Raw genomic sequence first — 10,926 nt, 5'->3', positions numbered from 1 at the left:
CCATCCCCCAACTCCATCAGAAAAACAATTCATGTGTAAAATTCCAAAGCTCCACGTATTTTGAGGTGGGGTCTTTAGGATTAGATTTTGTGGGTGGATTAATGTTGTTAGAAAAGATATCACAATGAGAACACAGCAGTGGTCCACTTCACCTTTTGAAAATAGCTTGAGGCTTATTTTTGAAAGGGAAGGGTACTCCTTTTCCTCTTCTCCCTCTCTCCCTCCCTAACCTGGGGGTGGGGAATGAGATTCCCTTGAGTTATCTGTGCTCCACGGGGAAGGAGATGCTGCCAGAGGATCTAGGAAGTGAATATCTTCCAAATTAACAAGTGAATCCTAACACACCATCAGGCTGCTCTGGTGTGGAGAGCCACCCCTGAGCTCTTTGAGAAGTCTTGAGCCAAGGAAATTTTGGTCTGGCCTTGCGCTATTTGGCAGCCCCTCCTACTTAATGGATTATGCAATGCACATGACCCAAGTCTCTGCTTGGCCAGGAAAACTACTCTGTAGTTCTGGAGTTGGGCGTATGGGTTGGGCTTGGACAGACGGCCTCCTGCCTTACTTGGTGAGGAACATTCTATGGATACCCTTCGAAGTTTCCCCACATAGAAGAAAGCAAATGCAGGCTCCCGCTTTTCAAAATTACTTCCATGTCGTGTGGTCTTTTCATGGCCTTCTTTTTCTTAGCTTTGTTTTTGCTGCTAGCTTACTCCATACAGAGGAACTCCATTTCTACCACCAACGTGGGATGTGGAGCGGGGGTGAGAGAGGCAGACAGGGACACTGGACCCTGGGATCCCCTTACCAGAGCACACTGGAATGAAGGGTTCCTTTAAAACCCCCCTGTTCCTCCTAAGGGGCAGAATTTACAGCCTCTGGGACGGAAGTCTCCTGTGTTTCTCCTTTGCTAGCAAAGCAATAAAATCTCTTTTTCCTTTTTCTCAAAACCATGTCCTCATTATTAAACGGGCATTAATTGGCATTGGGGCCAAGCACTGGGTTCTGGTTACAAGAAGACATCTTTGAACTTGGAAATGAGCCCTTGCCAAACACCTAATCTTTTGGTCTTTTGATCTTGGATTTTACCAGCCTTCAGAACTGTGAGAAATATATTTCTATTGTTTATAAGCTACTCAGCTTATAGTACTGTCTTATAGTAGCCTAGACAGATTAAGATATGAGATGATTTTTTTTTATTATTGTTTAAGTCAAGCTAAGTTATATTCTTTTGTTACTTGCAGCCATAAATATCTTAGCGAATGATGTGGTTTATGCTGCCATTAAGCACATGGATTATGTTCTCCTGAAAGGCTTGTGACTCAAAGCCAGTGTGGTCTCTTTGTATTAATTCATTTTTTTGTTGTTACTATAAAAAAAAATCTGAGGAAGGCTAACTTTATAAATAAAGAGATTTATTTAGCTCAGTTTTAGAGATTCAAGTCTTGGCTCTGCTAAGGACCTCAGTGGATGGCAGGAGCACATGTGTGTGTGAGAGAGATCACATCAAGGGAAAGATCACATTGCCACATAGAAAGCCTGAGAGGTTTGGTTCTTATAGTCCCTTCTGTGGACATGCCTCCAGTAGGCTCCACTTCTTAAATGTCCCATCCCCTTAACACCACCATACTGGGGACCGAGTCACTGGCCTTTAGAGACAACCACATCTAATCCATATTAGTCTTCCCTTCATTCTGGGGCTGATAGGACCAGCATACCACAGAGCCTTCTGGACACAGCCAGTCCTCACCACCACCTGCAACTGGATGGGATCCTGGTAAGTTGGACTCATCATCAGAGACAAAAAAAACACAGAGGAGAGTAAGACAGTCAAAGGTTGGAGAGAAACAGTTAAGGTGTATGTGTCATGTAGGGCGGGGGTTGTCAGCACAGCCAGAGACTGCTGGAGTCCAGCAGTGTTCAAATGGACAATTAGATTTGGGAGTAGTTCGAGTGACAGCTTTCTTAATAAAACCAAACCTGGAGACTTCATAGGCTAACCTGGGCAGGAGACACAAACAAAAACTCGGTAGCTTTCCATAGTGCCTGAATCTTCCTTTCCCTTGGGGCCTTTTGTGTTCTGCCTCTAAGCTGAAAATACAAGTTTACCTGATTCCTCCCATAGCTGTGCCAAATTCTGCATAGATTACTCTGCATAGTTTCACTGGCCAGGTGAACTTGGATGTAACCTTCTTAAAGACTTAAACAAAACACTCAGGGATCCAAAACTCTCTTATATTTGTTTATTTATATAAACAAACTAATAAATCTTAAATAGTGCTTACTTCTTGCCAGAAATTGTTCCAAAAAATTTATAAACATTAACTCATGTAATCTTCATACAACCTTAAGATATTCTTTTCATAGTAACAAGCTATGATCACTGTCTCAGTCCATTCAAGCAGCTAGAGCAATATACCTTAGGCTGAACAGTTTATAAACAATAGAAACTTATAGCTCACAATTCTGTAGGCTAGGAAGCAAACAGATTCAGTGTCTGGTAGGGCTTGCTCTCTGAGTGATGGATAGTTCCTTCTTTCTGTGTCTTCACATGGCAGGAGGGATGAATGAGCTTCCCTGAACCTCTTTTTTTTTTATTTTTTAGTTGTAGTTGGACACAATACCTTTATTTCACTTATTTATTCTTCTGTGGTGCTGAGGATCGAATCCAGGGTCTCACACGTGTGAGGCGAGTGCTCTACCGCTGAGCCACAACCTCAGCCCTTCCCTGAACCTCTTATAAGGGCACAACTCCACTTTTGGAGATTCCACCTAATAACTTCCTAAAGGTTGCCATATTTTAGTACTTTTGCATTGGAGATTAGATTTTTAACATGAATTTCGGGGAGTCACAACTTTCAGACCATAGAAATTATCGTCATCTTTGTGTTTCAGAAACTATTAGGACTATTATAACTCCTAGGAACTATCATCATCATCATAATCATCATCTTTTTTATAGGTGAGGGAATCATTGCCCAGAGTGGTTAAATCATCTGCTCTAAGTCAGATAGCTAGTAAGTGGCAAAGCCAGAACTTCAAGTCAGGCTGCCTTGTCCCAGAGTTCATGTTCTTACGACCTTGCTATTACCTCTCAGTACTGAGTGTGTTAAAATACACCCATATGGGGGATGGGGGGATGACAGCGGCCAGCATCTCATTAAGGGGTCTTTCTTCCTGCCCAGAATAATCCAAGTCACCCTAAGACTTACAATTTCAGATGATTAGTAAATAACAAAGCACAAATACTCAAAAATATATTTACAGAAAGTGAAGCCCCTGATAGATCTAGTCCACATAGGTTCTCTAACTAGACAAAAGACAAAATGGCTCTGGTGGTTTATTTAAGAGGGTACATCAAAGGCAGGGATAAGGTTTCAAGGGCGGAGTCTTACGGTCAGCAGGTTGATTGATATCTTGGCAGGTCACACCCATCTCAGGTGCTGTATGGGATCTCTGGCAGAGCTGAGGGGGAAAGAAGTTCACCTGCATCAGGCAGTCAGTCCCTGTGGGGGGGGCCACGGGGAGTTCCCAATGCCAGACTTATCCCCTCAGGAGGCTACTATGCACAACAGTCCACACATAGCCCACAGATGGCTCGCGACACACCCACGTTTCATACTCAATATATTATTATATATTATAGTCAATATAATATATTTTTCCATTAAGATTTTTAAAAATGTTTATTTTTTTAAAAATGTCTATCTATAAGGAGCTCACTGAATCTATGATTGACTGTGATTTCATAGCAATTATGATGGATATTTAGGAAGTCTTGAGCAGTGAGAAAAAAAATCAACTTACAGATTGTTTTCCAATAGAATACAAATTTAAAAACATGGAAGTTGATTAATATTTTGTTTTGTAGAGACTCATTTAAACATTTTAGTTTCACTTTTTCTTTTTGTGTTTTGGAGTCTATTGACCTTTTCATGGCTCAAGTATTTCTGTAAGCATGTGGAAAGAATGAGCCTAAGTCCTGCCTATTCAGGGGTCAGTCAGTTCTCCTTAAGGGCAACAAGGAAATAAACTCAGAAAACCGAAGCCAGGCTAAGATCTGCCAGGCTTTCTGTCTTGTGGAGCTCAGACTTGGCTCTTCACCTGCTCCGCTGCTTGGTGCTCCCAGCACTTTCTGGTCTTGGTCCTGGATCCTCTGCTCTGGAGGCCCAACTTCCTACCTCCCAGATCCCTGGGTCCAGGGAGGGGTAAGCTCATTATCCATAAATCAGGAGGCTCCTCCTAGCAACCAGCTAGTGAGGTGCTCAAGGTAACTCACCTCTCTGTAGACCTATGCAGGTGTAACTTCCCTCGGTGACACCATATCCTCACAAATGCGTTTTAAATTAGGGTGAATCCCATTGCAGTGGACACTCAGTTATGAATGGAGGAAAGAGCTGTGATGAGCTATTTGCCTGAATGGGACAGAGAGAAGGAACCTTTAGGAAGATATGCTGCCAGGATTTAAAATACTTCACAAGTAGGGGAGAGGCAGAAGGCTTTGCAGAGGAAATGACGTTGAATTTGGGCAAGGGCAGATGAGAGGCACTCTGTTCAGAAGTGAGTGCATTGAGAGGGAAAAGAGCCACCCTGCTTAAGGACAAGAGGTTTGTGTGTGGTGCTGGCAGCAGTTAGCCACAGATTCCAGTTCATGAACCTGCCAGTGGCTTTGGGACTTTCCCAAAGCTTAGTTAGCCAGCACCCGACTCTGCCTTAGGTATTTCTGCCTGGATGAAGAAAATAATGCAACTTTAGCTTCCTTGCTCCTGAAAACTCTGCCTTGTGTATGTGATTATTATTATTATTAGATTTTTGCTGTGTGGGGATCAAACCCAGGGTCCTATCTAGCTAGGCAGGTGCTCTACTACTGAGCTACATCTTCAGCTCTACCTTGTATTTGCTAGATCCTCCCAGGATATCTACTTTACACTCCTACAGCTACAGGAAAACCTATCATTTGGCTCCTGGTCCCCTCCCGCTTTGGCTTCTGGATCTGTTTGACACTACTCAGTGGAGATTCTGGCCTGGCAGGGCTACTGCGGCCCTAAGAGTAGATTTAGGGGTTAACCAGCATATTCTCTAAGAGGACAAGTCTTTCAAGTCTGATGCTGAGGTCCCAGGTTAGGATCAGGAAGACAGAAAAATAGGCCTTTCTGGGGACCCAGCTACTAAGAGATAGCTGAAAGATTGGGTACAGCAGAGGGAAAATGACAGACATTATCCCCTGACCCTGTCTTGTCTGCCTCTCCCACATCAAGAAAGGATAAAGGGCTGAACTCTGTGGCGCACACATGTTATCCCAGCAGCTAGAGAGACTGAGGCATGAGGATCACAAGTTCAAAGCCAGCCTCAGCAACTCTGCAAGGCCCCTAAGCAACTTGGCAAGACACTATGTCTAAATAAAATATTAAAAAGGTCTGGGGATGTGGCTCAGTGGTTAAGCACCTCTGGATTCAATCCCCAGTACCTCCTACCCCACCAAAAAAAAAAGAAAAAAGAAAGAAAAAGAAAAGAAACTCCACACCTTATTATTTTTTAAAGACAGGGAGGACCTCACTATGTCGTTTAGGCTGTCCTTAAACTCCTGAGCTCAAGCAATCCTCCTGCCTCAGCCTCCTGAGGAGGAACTTCAGAACTCAGGCATGTGCCATCAGGCCTGGCTTCACCTTGTTATTTTTGAGGCAGAACCCATTTGCTGCAGACAGTGAAAATACCGGGTGCTTGCTTTTTTGATGCCCATTCCAGTGAGGATGAGAGAGGACCAAGAGAGGACCAAGTGGTCAGGATCACTGCCCTAGACTTGGATTTGGGAAATAGTGATGCAAAAAAGAAAATATTTCTGAGCAGCGGCAGCAGTCTCTAGGCCCAGTGGGTACAGGGGGCTGCCAGCAGCGACATCTAGTGTTCCAGCAATGGCTTTAGCAGCCCACATGGGTTGTGCCAGTTTGTGCTTCTGCCAAACCTAGTTCTGCTGCCTTCTTGGTAATTTCGTGAGCTAACCAATATCCTGCAATAAATAATTTCTTTCCTTAAATAGACCAGAGTTTCTGCCTATGGATTCCAACTGAAAAATTTGACGTAGACATTGGCCAAAGTCCCAGAATATGCTAGATAATACATTTGTGCAGAGACTGGATTTTCATGAGACATCCAGGCATTGGAGCCTCTAGACAGCCCCTCAGTGTGTAACAGCAATGGGAGGCTGGTGGTAGGGTGAAGAAGGGAAGGCTGGGATTGAAAGTAGCAATGGAGACAGATTTGATAGAGGGGGTGAAAGGGGAGTCAGGTGGTGTAGGACTCCCATCCTATCCTAGGTCTTGGCTCCAACCTAGTTCTACCCTCAGCTGCCTCATCTGGGCCAACCCCAACTCCATCACTAGCTCCCTACAGCCCCAGGTTCAGCCAAGTCCCAGCTCAAGGCTCAGGGGATTCAGCTTGGTTCTCCATTCACTCAATTGGTGTGGTCATCCAAATGGACTTGTTCTTATACACCATGAGCCCCACCACCTTCTTGCTTCATTACCCATCTCAACAATGACTCTGGGTTACCCATTACTCATCTCCCTTATCCATACACACCGAGTTCTGTGTCCTTATAACCTTTTCAGGTTATGTTCTTTCCTCATTCTTCCAGGCCCTGGGTTTGGACATTGAGATCTGTGCTGACTTCTTTTGGCGTGGTCTCTGGGTGAACTGGGGAAGGAGAAGGTCCTGGGAAGTGACCCAGTGAGAGGCAGCTCTGTTTGATCTTAGAAGCTCTAAGATCAACTAAATCAAACACTGGAACAAAGGACCTCAAGTATGGCAATGTTTCCTGTGGGTGACGCCATCCAATCTTGCCTGGAAATCCCCATCCCCGCCACCCCTGCCTTTTCTATCCACTTATATAGAGAGAGCTCCCTGGTGGGTGTACCCAGGAATAGCTAAGCTCAGCACAGAGCTTCCCTGAGGTTGCAGGCCCCAGAAGTCCCAAGAGCCTCCTGCAGGGGTTCTCATGGGAAGCTTCAGGGTCATTTTATAGTTGACAAACTATAGACACACTCCCGGATCCCATGTCCCCAAAACAAATCGTGTCCATACATTCCTTGATCTTCTCTTATGATCTTTCTAAAGACTCCTCTGGTTCAGCATCTGCTTTTGGGGTTTTCTTCACCTAAGCAGGCATTACTAATTGGGTCCATCAGCCAGCCACTCTTTCATATGATATTGCCACATGCTGTTGGAATACCAGGCACCAAGTTCACTCATTCAATGATTCTTTTGCTGGGTGTTTCTCTCATCCAATAATTTATCACTCACCTTTGTTAAATCATTCAACAAAGATCACTTAACAATTTTATCTTTGGATGTGAAAGAGATCCAGAGATTTATAATTTATATAAATATAATTATAATTTATATAATTTACAATTTATATAAGGCCCCTCCAGGGCCTCATGGTGTAGGAATGACATAGGAATGAAAACTAGAGGACAAAAATGAGCAATTTCACTGCCAACTAGAAATTTTCTGATGGAGGTTAACAAGGCAGATTAGGAGTGCAGGAGAATCAAAATCTTGGAACAAGTATGTACATCTTCCCGGAGCATTATATCTTTGCTTGAAGACTTAAGAAGAAAATAGTAAATTTATCTAGTCATTTAGAGCATGATTTTTCCTATGAAAACATGCACCAAAGATTATTATAAAGTAAAATGCAAAATACCACATGAATTTTTAACATAAAACAAGATATTTCAAAGAAATTTCCCCCACACAAAAGACTTGTCACTGAGGTTCTCTTTCGCCTCCAACTGTGGCTAAGTCCTCTCTCCTCTGCATCCAGTGTCTAATACTTGTGAATGCTACTTCTGTGGAAATTTGTGGGAAGTAGCAGTTAAAAAAAAAAAAACAAAACATTTAAATTCTTTTATTTGGCCTTCAAGGCCTTTTAGACAGGACCTCTGCCCCTATATCTTCATCTAACATTTTTCTCCTACACACTGTCTGTTCTCTACACAGCAGCTATTTACAGCTCCCCAAACAATAAACAATGTGCCAAGCTACTTCATGCCTTTGTGATTTTCCACAGGCTGCTCCCTTTGCCTGGGATGCCCCTACCCACACATCCATCTGGCAAACTCCTACTCATCCTTCAATACCCAACTCAAGGGCTCCTCTTCTGTGAGGCCTCCCAGCAGACCCAAGCTGAGTGAGTCAGTTCCTCCCATGCACCACTCTGCATGTCTATGTCCCTCTCCTGGTGCTGGCATTTCTTTTCTTTATGTGACTGTTTCTCTGATTTGATTTGGCAGCTGTGGGAAGAGAGAATGTATCTCATATATATATATATATATATATATATATATATNAGAGAGGGAAGATGAGATAGTAGGGGAGGGGGGATAGTAGGGGATAGGAAAGGTAGCAGAATACAACAGTCACTAATATGGTATTATGTAAAAATGTGGATGTGTAACCGATGTGATTCTGCAACTTGTATTTGGGGTAAAAAATGGGAGTTCATAACCCACTTGAATCAAATGTATGGAAGATGATATGTCATGAGCTTTGTAATGTTTTGAACAACCAATTAAAAAAAATAAAATTAAATTAAAAAAATAGATTATAAAAAAATAGAGGAATTTGATTTTTCCCCCTATAAGCAATGGAGAGTCGTTGAAGGTCATTCTGTTTTTTTAAGGTTTACAGTCTCACAACTTAAGGCAGTTGTTTTTCTTTTCCTTACAGGCACTTTCTCAGCAATTAGGAAACACTGCCACCATGTGGTTATAGGTTGATGCAGGCTACAATCTGCAAGTTGCTGAATTTTCAATGGTATTGTTTAATAATTAAACCAAAGAACACATCTTTTGATTCAAACAGCTGAAGTAATACAACCCTGACCTGTTAAAAAAGAATGCTTATTATATAGTTTTTTCAAGAAATCAATAGTTGGGTTCAATTCTCTCATCTCTTTGCTTTTAAAATTCTAGGCTGTCTTTCTTTAGAGCTCCTGATGGCAAAGATCTCTTTTATTCCCAGACGCCCTTATTTTAGAATCATAAATTCTCTGGCCCTGCGAAGGTTCTGCTCTTTCCAGGGTAATTTGCATCAAACTATCTCCAGGATATTTTTCTCAACCGTGGCAGGTTCTGTTTCACTCCTATGTCTGTTCTTCTCGTATGGTTCCCACAATTTAGACAGATCCAAATTCAAATATTTCCCCCCCCCCCTTTTTTTTTTTTTTTTGCTTTTTTTAGTTGAGTGATTTGGGACTAATCACCTAACCTCTCTGAGCCTCAGTTACTGCAACAGTAAAACCGGGATGGCAGTTTTTTCATAGGGTTATTGTAAGGATGAAACGATAACATGTAAAAAGTGCATGGCATACCATTGGTCCTCATCTTAGGGAGTCCTCTCCTTTCTCTTCCTCCTTGAGGGCATGCCCTTGTTGAGCACGAAGCAGGCACCCACTGGAGGTCAATGTGATATCCTAGATTTACTGGATCCTCAGCAACGTTTGGGTGAACAGAACTAACTACTCGTTTCCTTAGGCTTCGGGGACCATCCCTATTTTCATGCGTGATCAGCTGCCCCTGAGTTTGCGAAGGATTTGCAATCCACGCGTCTCCTCTGTGCGCAGCTGGTGGCAGGTGCGTGGGCGTGAGCCGGGAGGGGCGGGGCGAGGCGAGGCGACATCCATTCCTGGCCGCTCCCTATCGGGGGCTGGGGGTTGTGTGTGGATAATTCAATCCCCGTGGGACTCAGAGTCTGGCCTCACCCGCGGCTTGGCGGATTGGCTGACAGTCTCAGCCTGCCCCCGCCCTCGGTACCCCTCCGCGTCCCAGGTGGCTCAGGCCCCTGTGGTGATCTCTGTTTACGGAGAGAACCTGTTCAAGTTGGGCTCCATCTCTGCAGTCGCTCCACTCCCGGGCCCCGCCCGCCCGGGAAGCGGGGAGAAAACCCGGTCGAGCCTTCCCCTCCCCCCACCGCTTAGAGAGGTCGGGTAAGGCGAAAGGGGTGTGTGGGAGGGAGAGCCCGCGGCTTGGGGGATCCAGCTGTTCCCCAACCCGGTACCCCACGAGCACCCAGGAGTTCTGTCCCTAGGCCTGGTTCCCTCACCCACGCTCTGGGTGACGTGCCCACCCTGGGAGAGCAGCCCGAGAACGGATCTCAGTAATGCTAGCTCCTAAGAGGACGCTCAGGAGCGGAGACCTCACTCACAGTTGTTTCCCCACCCCCACAGACGGTGATGACCCCCAAGCCCCCCGGACCCCCGGACGGGGGCTGGGGCTGGGTGGTGGCGGCCGCGGCCTTCGCGGTGAATGGGCTCTCCTACGGGCTCTTACGCTCCCTGGGCCTTGCTCTCCCTGACCTCGCCGAGCATTTTGACCGAAGCGCCCAGGACACTGCGTGGGTCAGCGCCCTGGCCTTGGCCATGCAGCAAGCAGCCAGTGAGGGAGGGCCCAAGGTGGGGGGTGGGAAGGGGGTGTAGGAACTGTGAGTATAGTGATGGGAGATCCAATTAATTACTAGACAACTTGAGAATGAGCGACTGATTATTGAAACCAAGTTCTAGAAAAGAGTGGGACTTGAGGTCAAGGGGAGGAGCTATTAGACCCAAGGAGGAGTGTGAGGCCAAGCAAATAGCCAATGAGAAGTGTTGCAGAGAGTTTGGGGGTCCAGGAGCGTGTCTTCCGTTGATTTCGACCCCTTTTAGGCCCAGTGGGCAGCGCTCTGAGCACACGCTGGGGGGCGCGCCCGGTGGTGATGGTTGGGGGAGTCCTTACTTCGCTGGGTTTCGTCTTATCGGCTTTCGCCCGAAGCCTGCTGCACCTCTACCTCGGCCTGGGCCTCCTCGCCGGTGAGGGGAGTGGCATGACCCGGGGTGATGATCAGGGGTGATGGTGGGGATAGGACTTTCTTGGGAGTTGGGGTAACGAATGA

The 10,926-nt window shown here is 45.3% G+C and overlaps 1 protein-coding gene and 1 long non-coding RNA gene across 5 annotated transcripts in view; one reads left to right on the top strand and one right to left on the bottom strand.

The window, feature by feature from the left end:
- Positions 1–2,712: 2,712 nt before the first annotated feature.
- Positions 2,713–9,558, bottom strand: LOC125615020. Its single transcript, XR_007345587.1, has 3 exons — positions 9,371–9,558; positions 4,277–4,412; positions 2,713–3,462 (listed from the first exon to the last, which is right to left on the bottom strand). It is a non-coding gene; the product is annotated as an uncharacterized LOC125615020 (long non-coding RNA).
- Positions 8,797–10,926, top strand: part of Slc16a11 (solute carrier family 16 member 11) — a 3,385-nt gene continuing 1,255 nt past the window's right edge. The window contains exons 1-4 of one of the 4 annotated variants that reach the window (XM_048797937.1): positions 8,798–8,814; positions 9,534–9,632; positions 10,226–10,433; positions 10,700–10,843. In XM_048797937.1, coding sequence (XP_048653894.1) covers positions 8,812–8,814; positions 9,534–9,632; positions 10,226–10,433; positions 10,700–10,843 — 454 coding nt within the window. In that variant the 5' untranslated portion in view covers positions 8,798–8,811. Of the gene's footprint in view, positions 8,815–9,533; positions 9,633–9,734; positions 9,986–10,225; positions 10,434–10,699; positions 10,844–10,926 lie in introns of those variants that run through there. The other 3 variants (XM_048797938.1, XM_015504553.2, XM_015504554.2) reach the window with 3 other exon arrangements.

Source organism: Marmota marmota, unplaced genomic scaffold (assembly GCF_001458135.2).
Source record: "Marmota marmota marmota unplaced genomic scaffold, marMar, whole genome shotgun sequence".
In the NCBI taxonomy this organism is placed as follows: domain Eukaryota; kingdom Metazoa; phylum Chordata; class Mammalia; order Rodentia; family Sciuridae; genus Marmota; species Marmota marmota.
This window is presented reverse-complemented; position numbering and strand designations above follow the sequence as displayed.